The sequence below is a fragment of the Camellia sinensis genome, chromosome 1, assembly GCF_055761805.1.
Source record: "Camellia sinensis isolate YWXY chromosome 1, ASM5576180v1, whole genome shotgun sequence".
Lineage (NCBI taxonomy): Eukaryota > Viridiplantae > Streptophyta > Magnoliopsida > Ericales > Theaceae > Camellia > Camellia sinensis.
The window spans coordinates 231,416,609-231,435,529 of NC_138961.1; the positions used below are offsets into that span (position 1 = coordinate 231,416,609).

Sequence of the window (18,921 nt, forward strand, 5' to 3'; positions counted from 1 at the left end):
TGTGAATGTGGATATGTATGGATGCGGATGTGAATGCAGATGTATTTTATTTTAAAAAATATTAATAATTTGTACAGGGAATGAATTAATAAAATATATATTGTTTTTATGAAAATAATTTTATTGTGACAAAAATAAATCGTTGTTAATGTAATCAACATTTCCTTACATTTTATTAGCAACGGGTTAATCTGTCGCATATATATCGTCGTTCAAATCTTTTACGACGGTTTAAATTGTCACAAATATGATATTAATTTAATTCTACTTTTTGTGGCGTTTTAAACCGTTGCTAATAATATTTTTTTGTGACGGTTTAAACTGTCGTACATACAATATTAATTTAATTATACTTTTTTTGCGACGTTTTAGACCGTCGTTAATAATATTTTTTGCGACGTCAAACACCGTTGCTAAAAAAGCAACGTTTTGGTGCAGGCACCAACATCGTCACTAAAAGTGAAGTTTTTTTTTCTTTTTTGTGTCAGGTTAAATCGTCGGAAAATTCATTGATTAACCGTCGCTATAAGGAAGCTACGGTTTGTAACTGTCACAAATACTTTTTGTCACGCCCCTTCTGCCACCCCCTATTTTTCGTCGCCACTCCGTTGCAAAGTCTTTTTGCAACGATATGTGAACCTTTTGCAATGTTTAAGACCGTCGCAAAAACTCCGATTTTTGGTAGTGACAGTCTTTTGCCAATGAGCTACTTTGCCACTTCCTATGCCTCTGAAAGGTTGGTAATTGTATGTATTTTTATTATTTATTATATTGCCTTCTAAACCACTAGTAAGATAAATATGTTCACGGGATTGTTGTGAAAGTGCTTACTTGAGCCTAGGTAATGAGGCTTGTCCCAATATCTGTGCGACTTACCCACTCATACCAAGTCTTTGAAATCCTCATTAAGGTCCGGTTTAGTGTTAGTTTTTTAGGGCTTCTTATAATTATATATATATATGTATATTTTGAAAATTTGTGGTAGAATATTTAGTGTAACTTGCTTACAAGGCACATGTGACTTGTAGGAGAAAACGGGATTTGAAACCGATTTTCGATTTTGAATCTAGAGCTTAATTTTCCGTTTTTTATGAAAACTTGTTCTTTACAAACTCTTTTTCGATCCGATTGACATACTAAAATGCTCAAACGGTATCGAATGTCAATGAAACTTGACACACGACTAACTAGGCAAAAGCAACTTGTAGGAGAAGACAAGACTCGAAACTGATTCCCAGTTTTTAATTTAGAGTCTAATTTCCGTTTAAGAAAACTTATTCCTTATAGACTCTTTTTCAAACTGGTTGACACACTAAAATGCTCAAACGGGCTCGGATGTCAACGAAATTTGACACACACAACATACTAGACACACGTGACTTGTAGGTGAAGACAGGACTCGAAACCCATTTCCGGTTTTAAATCTAGAGCCTAATTTCTATTTATGAAAACTTATTCCTTACAAACTTTTTTTCGAACCGGTTGACACACTAAAATGCTCAAACGAGCTTAGATGTCAACGAAACTTGACACATACGACATACTAGACACAAGTGACTTATAGGAGAAGATATTGGAGCTTACAATCTTATTTATGTATTTAATTATTTATTGAAATAAATGTCCAATGTTTTATATTTTCTATAAGCTTGAAATTAAGTATATTGTAAATGATTTTTTTTGTTTTGTTGGTTTCTTTTTGCAGATGCAACCCTTTGAATGCGTGATGATATCTTCGCATGCCGATATTGCAGCTTACAATCTTTTTTGTATTTATTTATTTTTTGAAATAAATATTAAATGTTTTACATTTTTTGTAAGCTTGAAATTAATTATATTGTAAATGATTTTTTTTTGTGTGTGTGTTTCTTTTTACATATGCAACCCTTTTTGAGTACGTGATGATATCTTCGCATATTGATATTAGAGCTCATTGTTGATATTAAAACAAACTATAATATATATGTTTTTGTATTTGCATTGTCAGTACTTTTGTTTTGCTTTATACACAAAAATTTAAGTTCTTGAATATAAAAAATTATTAATATTGTTGGAGAATGTTTTATATATTTTAGTAAAGAATATTTGGTTGATAATTGTTATAGGGTACATATATACGTATAATTTTGTGAATGTGAGTGTGAATGTGGATGCATTTTATTTTAAGGAAAATGCGGGCAACCCCCAGCCCACGTGGCTGTGGGTGATTGGCAGGAAAGAAAGAAAGAAAAAAAAAAAAAAAACTGGCGAATGGCGTTGCGCCACGTCACTGGGGGTCGACCCCCAGTGGGGGTCTGTAGCAGTGTTGTTATTTTAAAAAATATTAATAATTTGTACGGGGAATGAATTAATAAAATATATATTGATTTTATAAAAATAATTTTATTGCGACAATAATAACCGTTGCTAATGTAATCATCATTTCCTTATATTTTATTAGCGACGGGTTAACCTGTAGCATATACATATTAGTTCAAATCTCTAGCGACGGTTTAAACTGTTGCAAATATGGTATTAATTTAATTTTACTTTTTGCGACGTTTTAAACCACACTAATAATAGTTTTTGCGACATTGAACACCGTCGCTAAAAAAGTTTTGGCGACGACAACCAACATCGTCACTAATAATGAAGTTTTTTTCCCTTTTTTGTGTCAGGTTAAACCGTCGCAAAAATCATTGATTAGTTGCTACAAGAATGCGACGGTTTGTAACCGTCGCAAATATTTTTTGTCACGCCCCCTTCCGCCACCCTCCATTTCCCGTCCCTGTTCCAACGCAAAAGATTTTTTGCGACGATATATGCACCTTTTGCAACGTTTGAGTCCGTCGCAAAAAAGTCTAATTTTTAGTAGTGTGTGTTGCATGAAAATTTTGTTTTTACTCGCTTTGGTTGTCAAGAAATGTTAATTTGAAAACGATGATGAAAAACCGATCGATATCTTCGTTTGATTAGTGTGCTTGTTTGGAATCACTAGAAATGTACAAATGATTACGAAGACATCACAATATTTAATCCTTTCTTCTTTTTTTTTTGGTTGGTAATTTTATCTCTTACAAGACATGTTTGATATCTATAACACACGTTTTCTATGTTTAAATAAAGTAAGGAAATTTAGTAGGTGTTTGGGAAGTGGTTTTTTTTATAGGTTTTTTTAGTTGTAGGATATTATTGGAGAAATTTTTTTTTGTGTTTGGAAAGATAGTTGGGTTTTTTGTGGTTGAATGTGATATTTGTGAGAGAAAAAATAAAATGATTTATGGGGTTTGATGTGAAATTTTGTTTGAATTTGTTTTTTTAGTTTTGTAAAACATTTGTCTTGTAGTGAAAAAAAAAAAAACAAAAAAAAAATTCCAAAACCAAGTTCCCAAACACCGAACAACTTAAATTATTTATTTTTTTATAAGTTTACTAAGAATAAAACACATAATTGAGGAAAGATAAAGAAAAAAATATATAATATTACCAGAGTAATATGTTACTGTAAGACAAAGTAAAATATTATTATCAAATATAGTAACATGTTATTGTTTACACAAATTTTAGCGGTAATAATTTTTTTATTTTATTTTAAGAATTTAATAGTCAACATGGATTTCATTTGATAGATCTTGATGAGAGAATTCTAAAAATATTCAGCTTGTTTAGTTCTGGTTTTCAGAAAACAGTTTTAAGAAAATTTCACTTTTTTATTTTTCGTATTTTAATGTTTTCACTGAATTTTTTTAATATTCAAAGCATTTAAAAAAATTTTTTTTAGACAAATCTAACAACAATATACTTAAAAAGTATAATATTTGTAAAAATAATATTTAAAAAATACACTAAATATCAAAAAATACAAAAAATACTAAAATTCAGTAAAAAAAAATTTATAATTTTTTTGTGTATTTATTAATTTGTTAAAATATTTTTTCACAAATATTTTATCATTTAGATACATTTAAGTAAGATACATCTAAAAAAGTATAAAAAAAAATTAAAATTTTAAAAATATTCCCTACAAATTTGTTTGGGAAGTAAGTTGATTTTTTGACTTTTTAACTTTTTTAACTATTTTAGTCTGGGGCAAAAAAAACTTGATTTGGGAAAGACTTTTGATTTTTTTGAATTTTTTATAAAAGAAAAAATGTAATAATTATAAATTAGATGTAATATTTTATCTTATTAAATTAAAAAACTTATTTTATTTTTTATGGCCATTTTAACTTAAAAAAAAAAAAAAAAAGCGCCTCTGAACCAACTTCCTAAACGGAGCTCATACGATGTTTAATAATTTTAAAACATGAGATTGGTGGACTTTCCATCCCTTTAAACAAACTGGTCTATGGTGTAGCGTGCAGTTTTTTTACAATTTGCAGAAAATATTCGATTGAATCGGTTGCTTCCAGAATGACGACTGACATGGGTCCTCCGCCTCCCAAAAACCCTATCGCCACCACCACCTCCACCTCCACCTCCACCTCCACCTCCACCTCCACCTCCGAAGAAGCCCTCTCAACAGAACCCCTAACCAAAACCCTAGACGAACCTTCAGCCTCCTCTGCACCAGCGATGGGTCAATCCGACTCCGTTCAATCCCAATCCAACGGCCATCAGGATTCCCTACCAATCCCTCCCCAAGACGAACCACTGCAAGCCGAAAACACCACACCCAATCAGAGTGTCGATGTTAAACAGGACCAACAACGCCCAAATATTGCAGTTCCTTATACGATTCCTGAGTGGAGCGGACCTCCTCGCCACAAATTTTTCTTGGAAGTCCTCAAAGAAGGCTCCATCATTGATCAACTCGATGTGTAAGTCTCGTCTGTTCAAGTTCAATGTGCTTTTGGCGTTTATTTATTTAGGCCAAATTAATCTTTGCATACAATTTCAATTTCACTCCCTGAACTTGGAGTTAAAGTTACAATTGGACCCAGTTGTACAAGGAGGTTTCCAAAGTAGAGGGATTAAAGTGAGGTTTTGATAAAATTATAATGGCTCTAAGCTAAGGGCTAAATTAGAGCAAGTAAAGTGAAATATTGATAAAAGGGACAAATAGACCCAATTGAAACTTCAATCGATTTCTGGGACTGACTAAGACTATTAAAAAGTGAAGACACAATTGGATTTTATGTAAACCATAGGGGTGCAAAGTGATTTTTCCCATTTATTTATTTTTTGCGACTTGTTGCATATATGCCCCCTTTAAGAAAAGTAGATGCTGGTTATTGGGTAGAATTCCTGTCTCTTGACTTGAAAAAATAGTAAACTTTACTAGTTGTTGTAATTCGGTTATAAAATGGTGCATTAAATTAAAATTTGAGTTGTATAATTATCAAGTTGTGAATTGAAAATTGCAATTTGCATTTGAATTCAACATTACATTTTGAATGGCTAGCTTATCTCTTGAGAAACTGTTGTTGTTCTTTATATTTTTGTTGTATTGAAATGCAATTTGATTTGTTTATTGTCTAGACATGAGAAGGGGGCTTACATGTTTGGGCGCGTAGACCTCTGTGATTTTGTCCTCGAGCACCAAACCATTTCTCGCTTTCATGCTGGTATGTGTTATCTTCTCCATTTTCTCTCTTTTCTTTTGTTTCCTTTTGCTCTCATTTTTATTTGTTTGGCCTCTTTTGGTATGTTAGAAATAAATATTTTGGGGAATTATTATTATTAATTTTTTATGTATTACTGTCAAACTCTTTTTTTCTTTCTTCTTTCTTTTTGACAAGTGACATTAATATAACCGTAAAGAGTGGAGGATGAGTCAAGCATACACAACAAATCATGTTCTAAGAAACCAGGCTGCCAAAATAAATAAATGATTTTTCCAGGATATTAATAAAAGAATAACAACGGGGGAGATTGATGCAGATGTGGCCCATAAGATTAAGGCAGGATGGTGTAAGTGGAGAAGTACGTCTGGGGTATTGTGCGATAAACGAATACCTATTAGACTAAAAGGTAAGTTCTATAGAACGGCTATTAGACCAGCAATGTTGTATGGGACGGAGTGTTGGGCAACCAAGAAACAATATATAGATAAGATGAGGATGCTAAGGTGGATGTGTGGTAAGATTAGACAAGATAGAGTTAGGAATGCGTGTATTCAAGAATGAGTAGGAGTAGCACCGATAGAAGATAAGTTGAGAGAGAATCGATGGAGATGGTTTGGTCATGTTCAACGGAGACCAACAGAGACAGTAGTGAAGAGATGCGATGTGGTAACGGTAGATGGAAGTGTTAAGGGACGGGGTAAGCCTAAATTGACGTTGACTAGCGTTGTAAATAGAGATATGAATCTACTTAATTTGACTAATGAAATGGCTTTTGATAGGGCTGCATGGAGAAGAAGGATTCATGTAGTTAACCCCATTTGACGGGACTTAAGGCTTGGTTTGGTTTGGTTATTAATAAAAGAATAAGAGTTGCTCTCTAAACAACATTTATGTCAACAAAATGTGGTCAAACATGAAAAAGAGTTTAAAACTTGAAATAATAATATTAATAAAATGAATAGAGTGGGAAAGTAGTTGACTAACAATCAGTACATACACCTAGTTTGTAGTATGGTCATAACTTGGATGAAGAAATCAATGAGTGAATCTACTCTTGAGCAATGGTGGATTTCAACGTCAAACTATGCATGGCGCTGATTCAATCCAGAATCAGATGGTATGGTATTATTTGTTGAGAAGCCTGTTAGGTAGGTGGCTTGTCTATGGATGCGCCTAGGTAGGTTATATTTTTTGTTGCATCTGTTGGTGAAAAGGCTAATGCGGAGTTGTCATGAATCATGATGTACAACCCCCTTTTTAACAAATTAATTTACTTGATGTAAAAGGAAAAATGTTTTCTTATGATTAGAAATATTTCCATGTTAAACCAAACCAAACCAAAGTCTCGTGTCCCACTCAAGTAGGGTGGGTTTGTTTGAGTCATGGAAATTAGCCTCTCAACAAAAAAGTGCATAGGTGCGCACAATGAGGCGCAGCCTTGCGCCTCGAACAGGTCGAGGCGAGGCGCAAGAGGTGAGGCGCAACTTAGGCGCTAAGGCGAGGGCTTTTTTTCGAGGCGCGGGCTTCATGGGCTTTACCTTAAATTTTTTTTTTAATTTTTTTTTTTTTGGAAAAAAAAAGAAGTGCTTTTTTTGTGGGCATGCCTATAGGGATTCAAAACTTTTCAATATAAAATGACCAAATATGGTCAAAAGAGAGCAAAAAGTGATACCTATTATATAATATATAATATACTTATATATAATATATAATTGATTCATATATATATATATAATATTATATAATACCTATAATATCTATTATATAATATATAATATACTTATATAATATATAAAATATAATATATACTTATTTATAGTAATAAAAAAAATAAACACATGTATGTAAAATAAAATAAAAAAAATTAATTAAAACACATTATGTAAAAAATATAATAAATAAATAAAATAATATATATATTAAAAAAATTAATTATTTTTTTTCTTCTCTTCTCTTCTTATTAAAAAAATTAATAATATACATATTAAATACTTTTTATGTTGAAAATTGTGTTATATTAATATTTTGCTTAACTTTTATAACTTGCGCCTCGCTTTGGTGAGGCGCGCGCCTCGCCTCGCGCCTCGGCGCTCAAGCTCCAGGTGACCTTGGCGCCTCGATGCGCCTAGGGCTTTTTAAAACACTGGGTGCGCATTTACTCCTCCTATGTGGATTGCCGCATCACATTGGCATCCTAGTGATATGATGTCATGTGTCAGCCTCACACGGTGGCACATGGGTCAATAACATATTTTCAAATGTACCCACATCTTTTTCTAATGTCCAAAATTCTTGAGGTTGGAAGAGATCGTCTCACTTGGCTCGACCAAGATCTCCCTCTGCAACTTCCATAAGTTGATCTCTAAATTGGTTCTCTCCCTAACTTCTCCAAGATCGTTGAAAAGTGAGATCAATCGCACCTTGTGATCTTCCATTTACCCAACACTTAGGCTTGAAACAAGTTACTTAGGTTGGGATTAAGGCATAGGATATCTGCAAGAGATCATCTGAGGATTGTGGCTTGGTGGTGGCTAGAGTCAATGGATTGTCAAGGGTGCTTGACTGACCTGTTTGTGGTGGTCCCCCTTAACCAACCTTAGAAAGAGATAAGTGCTGATTGACCAAGCTATCGAATACTCTGATACATTTGATACCTCTAAGATGCCTTGACATGCAAGTGTAAGGAACCTCCGTATGTTGTCGGCTAAAGAAGGCCAAGAGAAAAAGATCCCCAAATTGGGAAATCATAGGACAAAAGATCCCTGGACAGGAGATCTCAATCAAGACAAAGTTATCAGGTTAGGAGATCCTTGGTTGTCGCATCAAGGGAATTAAGCCACCTGTTCCCTTTAGTTGACGTCAACAGCAAAACTTCTCTATAGAAGGGATCCTTCCCATGCATGGAAGACACAAGATGACACTCCTTTGTCCAGCATAAGCACAAAGCTCTCACCTGTCATCTTTTCTCTCTCTTAAGGCTGCCTTTGGCTCCCTCTTCCTCCCCCTCCAGTGGTTTTTTAACAGCTAAGTGCGTGCCTACCATCTTCCTAGATCACCTCAATACCAGTCATCCTAGACACCATCATACACAAACTGGAGGGAAGGCTGTCTAGCTACTACCTCTCCTGTAACGCTCCAAATTTATAGCCCAAATGATAATACAACAATCATGACTCTTTCAAGGAAAACCGAATATAAATCTCCAAACTTACATTATATGATACAATAGTTCTTCATGCAACAATACATTAATCCAACAACAAGTAAATAAACAAATAACCACCCCCAAGGGTTTACAAGCTTTTAAGGCTTGAGTCTGGTTACACAAAACGGTTATTCAAATCCACACACATACAGTCCTTGGCTTACACACAGAGTCACAGCAAAATGAGAGTCTCGTACTCTCAACACACATTTCCTCGCCTTTAGTTAAGCGCCATTACCACATCTTTTCTTGCACAAAATCCCGTAGGGTGAGCATAAAGCATAGTAGGAAATCCTTAACAAAGTATATACATTTTATACAAGTTTCAAGAGGTGAAATGCACATGCCATGCTATGCCTCTTTTGAAAATAAATCACATTTTTATCTTTTGAAAAGCATCATGCTCAATGATGTCATGCAATTTCAATTGTTCAAAACTTAACAATTTATTTCAAGGGCAGTAAATACGACTCTGGTAATCCTTAGGTCGGTGTCTGCAAGTAGACTATACAAGTACTACCAAATTGTCATTTTTACCGGTATTAACCGGAAGGCTCGACACTTATCCACGCGGATTTTCGGTCTTTCACCCCGGACTCTCAGGCCAACTTATTCAATATCATCTACACCACCTATCAAGACTTACCAACGTATTTACCCCAAAATTATTTCATGAAAACTTGTTTCTCAACATTCTTTTCTCAATGTAAGTTTTTAAATCAACTTTCAAAATTTAATGTAATCAAATGAATTGATATGCCAATAACACAAGATGAATATAAATATTGTTATTCCAATTCATCATCTAAGAAATAACACAATTCTCTCTTCTCAAGTATCCTCAACAATTAGTCATTTCAAGACTATTTTAATGTTTTGAACAATAATTTCCAAAATGAACAATAATTCTCATATTTCCTGAAATTCATCATTTATATAAATATAAATAAGAGATTTTTCAAACATCCATTTATTTTGACATACAAAATAAATATAACAATATCATTCATGGATTTTCAGTCTCTAAAAAAAATTCTCAAATTCTAGGTTTTCTCACCAAAATTATACAACTCAAATCTTTTTAAAGAAAATTTTTCAAAATCATCTTTTCTTCAATTAATGAAGATTAAAACCCACAAGATCATTTTAAAAGAATAAGAGACAAACTCACTTTCAAAATCGTTCAACTTCTTGAATCAACAATCAATTTTCAAAGCTATCGAAAGATGATTTCGAAAATCATATAGATCTTGCAAAAATATATATATAAAATTCAAGAAATCTTTATTTCAAGTTTTGAAGAAGAAATGAGATGAAACCCCAAAGTTTACGGTGTCGAAACTCGATTTCCACCGCACACAACGAAACTCTCGAGAAGTTACACAACTTTGATGAAGAACTTCGGTCTAAGACCCCGTTTGGGAACTTATCTTTTTAGCCTAAAAGTCAAAAAGTTACTAAAATTAGCTAAAAAGCCAACAATTCATACAAAAAAGTCAAAGATTCTCTTTTCTCTCTACTTTTTGCACATCTTTTCGTAATTAGCCAAAAAGTCATCCCAAATATAGAATTTTTTTTAGCTATCTTTTTAGCCAAATAGCCAAAAAATTACTAAATTAGCCTGTTCCCAAACGAGGCCTAACTCCCAACGGATTTGGAGGAATCAAAGAGAGAAGATGACTTCTAGAGAGAGAAGCTCTAGATCTGGAAATTTTGGAGAGTTTTAGAGAGAGAGAACTGAAAAAGTGATCTGAAATCTCTCCTTATGGACTAATATAACATGGTCCGCTCGAGCGTGAAATACATTTTCTCGTAAGCAATTTTGAATGCATTTTGCATTTTTGCTTTCGGTGAGCTGACCGGGTCAAAATCGGGATCGCTACATCTCCCAGACCCTTAAGTGGCAGCCATGTGCATTGGTTTACAATATTTTTTTTTGAGGGCTTCTGCTATATATGTGACAGCTAGAACCCAAAAATGTTTCCTTGCTTGCACAATATTGCAGTATTATGTCTCTTTTCTATTAATTGAGGAGATCAATGTTTTTTGAAAAATCATTCCATTACAGGAAAATTACTCATGGCAATACACGTAGTGTCTTGAGCAAGAACTTATTTTTTGTGTAGAATTGATTGATACTTTGGCCATCTTAGTTATGTATAATACATACAAATTTCTTATTGATGGAGAGTTTTAAGTTTCTATTGTCAACCTGAGCCATTATTATAGCTTGGTTGTGCTTGGCAATATACTATTTTTGATGCATGAAATATCGTTTTTGTTAATATGAAGATCAAATGGTTGGTTACTTATGTACATGATTTATGGATTACATTATTGTTATTTGATTTTCATTCTGTTACACAACAAATATAAAGTCTTTGGAAACTTGCAATAGTTAGTTAATGATGTGAACGATTTTCATTTTGTTATTTGATCAAATGTTTCCCTCTTTGCTAGTTCTTCAGTTCAAGAGAAATGCAGACGCTTATCTTTATGATCTCGGTAGTACACATGGGACCTTTGTAAACAAGAATCAGGTATCTTGATTTGTTTACTCAAGTTAGCATATGTTCAAATGCATGGCATTATTTTTCATTCAAAGCATATTCATTTGATGCCTAAAAAAAAAAAAAGACCATTGAACCTTATATCTTTGAATAGCTTAATATTTGCTATCCTTTTCACTGAACAAATAATTGCAACCCGAGAATGGTTATGTAATGAAAATTATTATCTATTAATGGTACCACCATTTAGTGTTTATGTTGTAAAAATTATTATCTATTTGTTGTACCATATACCAACAATTATGAATTTGAGGCATAATTTTTCCTGATGGATTGACAATGCCAATTTATTAGGTGAAGAAAAAGGTTTATGTACAGTTGCGTGTCGGTGATGTGATTCGATTTGGCCAGTAAGTAATTGTTGCAATTTCCTCATTTTCTTTCATGCTAGTTGCCCAGCCATATTTTCCTTGACAAATATTCTTTCATATTTTTCACTGTTTATCTTTATTTTTAATGTACTAGGTGATCCATCCCACAGATTAGGTGACGACAATCCAGGAAGTCATAACATGTTTGATATCTACTATGTGTTCTTTATTTGATAAGCAAAAAAATTAGTAAAAAGAATACTGCCACAAAGGAACACTTGAAACAAAGACTGTATGAACTATACATCCAGAAGCATGTATACTGTATGTTATTATGTAAAATTTAAAGTTAGACATTTTTTCCTGATGACATCATTAATTGTATACTTCAGGAGTTTTGTTGTTTAATATGAAATTAATCATCCTGTTCACCATGACACAAAATTAACTTGCTGCTTGCTGGGCATAGAAAATAGCCGTTTGAAAGAGTTTAGTGACAACGTAAGTTTTCAAAAAAAGTAGGATGTGACATGCGGGCAATGTGCAAAACATATAATTTTATATATTTATAATATTCCATTTTTCTAATATTATATATTTATTTTCTGCCAAATATTATTCTCATCAAATTTATCAACCTTGGGTATGCTATTCAGCGTATCCCCATGTGTCTGATTCTTCCAGCTTGTCGGACGCGTCGGATATCGGTACGTGACCTCCAGAGAGGTATATGTGCTTCATAGGTTGGGGGTGAAAGTACTGCCATTGCCTTTTGATTATGTAGATAATCAAGAGATCTGAATTTTTTGTTTTTATTTTTATTTTTTATATAAAGCTTTTCACATACAAGTCTTGAGGTTCCATTTATTTTTAGTCACAGGTCTTCATCACTAACACCTGACTGCAATTACTCCTCTGCACCACCTCTTTGGAGAATTGCTTCATATTTGAATTTTGTTTGGTCACTCTGTTGAGTGTTCCTTTCAAATATCATCTCTCTCTCTCTCTCTCTCTCTCTCTCTCTCTCTCCATATATATATATATATATTTGTTTATATTGAGGGCATGCTAGATTCTTGGGAAGAAATAAAGTTATTAGTTAAGGTCTTAAGATTCTTGTGCAATCATAATTTGTATGCTTTTGATGTGTATACTTTCTGTTGTTGCTCATTGTTTGTTTTTTTGTACAGCTCGTCTCGATTACACATATTCCAAGGACCATCTGAGTTGATGCCACTGGTGAGACTGTTGTATCACCACTTTTTTTTCTTCTTCTGCTTTGTTTTGTTTGACCTTTTTGGTATCTATATATGATTGGTGTTTTATTGAGATTTGGTAGTTGAATAAGATAATCATATATGTTCACCACCGTACACACTAGTTTCTTTACCCTCCAATTTTGTTTGATTAACCAACAAGGTATTCCCCATATCTGTCAAATAAATCCATGCATCTTCTAATCCTATAAGAAATCATCAGTTCAATGGATGACAATCAATCATCTGTGTTATTATGTCATTATCATATTTGATGACTCTTTTAGACCATGAGTCATGAGATTCGTTTGGCAGGAGCCTAACCTTCTGATTCTTGTACCCCACACTTCGCTAGTTACAAATATATTTTGTGCCATGCAGTTTGATTTATGCTCTAAAATAAGCATATTCCCTTTTTTTTTAAAATTGTTTCGTGCTTTCACATTCTTACTATGAATATATTTCTTCTTAGATCTGTCTTTATTTCTAATGGATAAATATCTCATAAGCTTCCACTTTTGTTGATAACAAAAAATAAGTACTATAATGAGAGACATGATAGTTTGGCAATGTGGCCCACAAATTTTTTATGCTACCATCCAGGCTTTTTCTGTAAGATGAAGAGTCTGTCTTGATGTATTCATACAATGATTTTCCAGATGAGCTAAACTTCTTCAAACTCCTACACTTAAAATCTCTCTTAAGCTACTCCTCCTCCATGAGAACCGAGGCATGTTAGGATGGGTGGCATAATAGTCTAGGAAGCATACGAGAGTGTTTTTAGTTTGAAGGGTACTTGCCATCTGAAAACTGTAAACTACTGTCATCATAATAATCTGGAAAAGAATTCAGCATGCTGAACTCCATCTTTTAGTGACCGTTCCATAGACCATTTATGACAAGGATTGTTCGGTTCATCTGAATCCTGAACTCACTTTTTTGTCTTCCCTTTGTTACATTTGTAAATTGTAAGTATTACAGCAACAAATTTTGTATTTATGCTGAGAACAAAAACAGGAAATTTTGAATGCTTGACCTTTTGTGTAAAACTCTGGCTAACATTATTATTACTACTACTACTACTACTACTACTACTACTACTGTGCATACATTTTTGTGGGTTTGTGTGCGTGCTTGTGCATGTGCATATTTTCCAATGTAACAGCTTATTGTGTGGCTTGTATTGAAGGAAAGTGACTTGAAGAAAATCAGAAATGCAAAGATGCGAGATGAGATGCAAGATATGGAAGCTTCACTTTTACGAGCAAAACTTGAAGCCTCTCGTGCTGATGGTATATCTTGGGGAATGCGTGACGATGCTATAGAAGAAACTGAGGTTTGCACACTTTTTATCATTTCAACTTTAGGAAACCTTCTTCAGCTGTGTACATGTAGTTTTGCATGTTAATGGTTCTCCAAGAATTGCGGAAATGCTATGAGTTTGTTCTTTTCTGAACATGGCTTCCATTAATATCTGAGTGCCAATTCATTCCTTAGCTTTGAGGAGGGAAAAATTCGACTATATACATAAGAAGCAGGCAGTGAGTTGTAAACCAATTTTGGTACTGATGACTATTTTTGCAGGGACAACAAGGAACTTGATTTGGATGTTCTTTAAAATGAGAAACAATACTGTACAAGTTGAAAGACTCTTCCTCCCCCCCAAATAAAAAAGTAAGAGGGGGTAGACCTTGAGGTGGTGTCTTTGTGTGGGGACAAGGCCATTACTTGGGTCTTGTTGCAAATAGGCCTGTTTCATATTACTGGCCTTACTATAGTCAGAGTAGCTCTGCACTGAGAAGCCGATGGGGAGCCTAATCTGTGGAAAGGCCATGGGTAATTCCCTGCTTGTTGGGTTAGGTTTATTGTGGATAGTTTGAAGGGAGCGTAATTTGAGTTCTTTTGAGGAGTTACCCATTTTAGCTCAAACAACTATCCTTTCTCAGTTTTGTTTTTCTGTAGTTTATATGTGATTTGTATCTGCCAGTGGATGTAAGGCTTTGGCTTTTTGTACATGGTTAAGCTCCCCTCTATGGCATTTTTGTTAATAAAATTTTGGTCATCATAAAAAAAAAAAAAAAAATTCTTTTCTCATGGGAAATAAAATTAAAGAAAATCTTGTCTATTTATCCTACTAATCAAAGTGGCCTTGGATATTTAGGATGATGTTGATGAAATAACTTGGCAAAACTTCAAGGGGCAGCTTACAGAGAAGCAGGAAAAAACACGTGATAAAGTTATAAAAAGACTTGAGAAGGTAAGTGTCTTTCTTTTTAATCATTTTCTACTAATGGATTCTTTAACACAGGCAATTTTTTAATGTCTTGGATCTCTTTATTGCTTTTAATCTCGTGTTTTCAAATTTAACTTTGAAGTTATTTAATTTCACATATTCTGGTGCAACTGTAGAAGCTTGGGCGGCGAAGAGTGGAAGTGTGGGTTTGAGTCAGAGAGCAATTGCTTTGTGTAAATAATGCCAAATATTTTGTTTTTATCTGGTTGAACCTTCACAGAACTTTTGAGTCAATTTGTGTCCTTGTTATTGTTTTTTTATTTTATTTTATTTTATTTGTTTATTATCTGGCTGCTTTTATTTTTTTTTGAGACATTCTCATGTATTTTCTGTCTTGTTTAGTGGAGTTCCAATTATGTGGCAGTTGGGAACATAGTTGACTATGGTTTTTGTTAATGTCAATCACTGCCATGGATTGCAGAAGTCATAATGCATCAGTGATATTAAATGGGAAAGTGATAAAAAGTTGAATAAATCACCATGCTATGTTCTTTTCCATTGGTGGTTCCAAATTGACTCATCTGATTTTTACCTACTATGGAAATTATTTATTATTATGTTTTAATTTTTGAAATTTGGTCAATGCCAGTTTTCCATCATTCTGCCTTCCATTATAAATTTTACAGTTTATGCTATGTTATCTGGCTACAGATTGCTAACATGAAGAAAGAAATAGATGCTATTCGTGTTAAGGATATTTCTCAAGGTGGGTTGACACAGGGGCAACAGACTCAGATCGCTCGGAATGAACAGAGAATATCTCAGGTACAATGTCAACACGAGAGAGTGGTTTTTCTCTAGTCTTGCCGTGGTGTATTACAGTATAAGTTCTCTTCATCAAGGAATCTAGCATAGTTTTTTTATATTATTCTCTTTATTTTTGGTAATTAATGTCAGAATTTTCTCAGGTTATGGAGGAGCTTGAAAACTTGGAAGAGACTCTAAATGAAAGCATCCGAGAAAGCTTAGGTGCATGTATTGGAAGGATGCCCAACACTAAGAAGAAAGGAGCAAGAGAAGAAGATGAAGAAGAATATTTGAGGTACCTGATAATTGCAAACATCTTTTTTTTTTTTTTTTGTGGAAAATGAAAACGTACATTTAAGAAATGCTAAACATATAAATAAACTAAAATATTACATGATTACTTAATTTGCTATCCAATTCATTGTCATTATCTTAAAATTTCTTGTGAACCCACCCAGATGGTTCTTTCATATATTGGATGTCTCTATGACTCTTAAAAATTCATGCCTAAGCAACGATATATATAAGACTTACAATTTCGCTAAAAAATCAATATATAATGTTATGAACTTATTGCTTTGGAATTGCTTAAACTCCATACTATGCATTTCTAACTGTCCAGTGATGATGATGAGTTCTATGACCGGACAAAGAAAAAGACTTCCAACCGTAAGGGTGGTGAAAACCAGTCAATTGAAACAGCTGATACACTACTTGACAAGAAAGATGCCATCATTACAGAAATGGAAGAGAAGAAAAAGTTGCTTTTGGAGGAGAAGGATAGAATAGCATCAGAAAATGAAGTTCTAACTGATGCTGGAGACGCACTAGATGCCTACATGTCTGATTTATCATCTCAACTAGGTGAGCCATTCTATTGGTGATATATTCTCAGGATATCTTGTTCATTTGACATTTAAATCTACCATTTTTGAGATTTTAAGAGGGCATATGATATAAGAAACTCTGGCAAGGCTTATCAGAACTTGTTGGGAAATTGATGAAACTCACTGCTCTGTTCATCCATCCAATTTCATCCTCCTTTTAAATTACAAATTCTACTTTAAATGTTAAAACACAGTATATTTAGTAAGTTGAAATGAATATCCAAGGCAGCACCATTTTATTTTATTTTGATAAAAATGAGAAGAATATTGAAGAGAAACGAGAGCATAGAGGGGTGAAGAAGGATGATAAATGTTTCCTCTTAGTGAAAATGCTTAAGGCTGTGTTTGGTTCATGGATTTAGGGAGTGATTTGGAAATGAAAAGAGAAAAGGTATGTGAACCGTAGGTGAAATATAGTTATATTTTATTCACATTTCACTTACATTTTCCCTTTCCCTTTCCTTTTCCATTTTCAAATGCCTCCTCAAATTGATGAACCAAACACAGCGTAGAAGAAAAGTTGTCATGGAAGTGAAGAATAAAACGCAGCAGTCCTACAATTTTACTTACATATCCAGAAAAAAAAGAAAAAAAAGAAAAAAGAGTACAATGAAATAGATCCCAACCACCAAAAGAGCCACAATGATTCTCAACAAGGGTAACGACTGCTTTATGATTCTAAGAATAGATGCCCTTCTATTGGTTAAACTCTGCGTTGACCGATGTTGGGCCTGTGCATGTTTGTTTGTTTGAAATTCATCCGAGCTTTTATTTATTTCCTGATTGCAGAATATCCCAGTCTTCAGCAAAATCAGTAGGACTCTTTTCTTTTAATTATTATTATTTTTTCTTTTTGCTTATTTCCTGTATTATCAAATGCCAGTGCACGATAAAACTGAGCAGCTTCAGAAGGAGTTGGCGACTCTTCAGTCAGAATTGAGCAGGATACTCTACTTGCTGAAGATTGCCGACCCAGCTGGAGAAGCTGCTAGGAAAAGGGAATCAAAATCACAAGATCCAAAACCTAATCCGTCCAAAGTCTCCAGTTCTGCAAGTTTGAAGCAAACTCCATCGGAGCCGAGTAAAAAAATCAACTCAGAAAAATCAGTGCGCGTCTCTGTTAAGAAACAGGTAACTACTGATGTGACAATGGAATCGTGCAAGAAGCAGGAGGTAGATGAGGTTGTAGTTGATGCAACAGAAAGCAAAACTACTGTTTATACTGTTGTTAAGCCCCAATGGCTTGGGGCTGTACAGACCGTGGAGACAAAAGAGACCCATCAAGAAGCCCTGGTGGATATGCAGGAGTCTGATCAGTTTGTCGACTATAAAGACAGAAAGAAGGTTCTGGAAAATCAAGATGGTGCCCAAGTGAATGTGGATTTGGGGCTTGAAAATGCAGCCCCAGGTCTAATAATAAGGAAGCGAAAGCATGTTGAGAAGGCTAATGTCAGTGAAACCAATGCTTCTGAACAGTCGACAATTTCATCAGTTGGAAATGAAATCGGGGCAGAAGATGCTGTGGCACTGTTATTGAAACATAAAAGAGGGTACCACGCAGCTGATGATGAGGCAGGACATAACATTGAAGACGATAAAATGCCGAAAGGAGTGCTTGGACCAGAGAGACCTTCATTTCTTGACAGTAAAATGGATTATGAATCCTGGGTGCCTCCTAAAGGTGAACTACTGTCTTTGGTTTATTGATTATCACTTTATTGTGAGTTTTTATTATTATTTATTTATTTTTAATGTTATTGTTGCTGATCAAATATTTGTGATGCTTCATCCAGGACAATCAGGCGATGGACGGACTTCACTAAATGATCGTTTTGGTTACTGAAATCTCGGCATCAGAGGAAGGAATTCCTATAAGGGAGGGTTATATGCCGCTTAGTTGTTGTACTTGGTTACTGTGTATAAAAATGAGTTTTTTGGTGTATCGGCTTTTATGCCAATTATCACTCGTCAGAGTTATTAGGCTGTGAACTTTGATGTTTAGAACTATTGTTCGCTTAGTGTATATATTTCACAATTTTTCTTCAGCTCATTGTGTTGATCATGATGACCGACGAGAATTATGTTTTGTGCTGTGTTTTTAGCTTT

General features: G+C 34.0%; 1 protein-coding gene across 1 annotated transcript; it reads left to right on the top strand.

Moving 5' to 3' along the window:
- Window positions 1–4,095: 4,095 nt before the first annotated feature.
- On the top strand, window positions 4,096–18,860 carry LOC114286218 (SMAD/FHA domain-containing protein). Its single transcript, XM_028229342.2, has 12 exons — window positions 4,096–4,799; window positions 5,461–5,546; window positions 11,212–11,291; window positions 11,616–11,671; window positions 12,823–12,871; window positions 14,078–14,224; window positions 15,050–15,145; window positions 15,833–15,946; window positions 16,090–16,223; window positions 16,551–16,792; window positions 17,699–18,496; window positions 18,609–18,860. The coding sequence occupies exons 1-12, from the start codon at window positions 4,393–4,395 to the stop codon at window positions 18,656–18,658; spliced, it is 2,259 nt and encodes a 752-aa protein (XP_028085143.2). The 5' UTR covers window positions 4,096–4,392; the 3' UTR covers window positions 18,659–18,860.
- The last annotated feature ends 61 nt before the right edge of the window (window positions 18,861–18,921 follow it).

What these genes read in the sequence shown, in the direction of transcription:
- LOC114286218 (XM_028229342.2), top strand. Translation starts at nt 4,393, where the DNA reads ATGACGACTGACATGGGTCCTCCGCCTCCCAAAAACCCTATCGCCACC. An exon ending in ATCATTGATCAACTCGATGT is followed by an intron (nt 4,800 to 5,460) that starts GTAAGTCTCGTC and finishes TTTATTGTCTAG; the next exon opens with ACATGAGAAGGGGGCTTACA. An exon ending in ATGAACAGAGAATATCTCAG is followed by an intron (nt 15,947 to 16,089) that starts GTACAATGTCAA and finishes GAATTTTCTCAG; the next exon opens with GTTATGGAGGAGCTTGAAAA.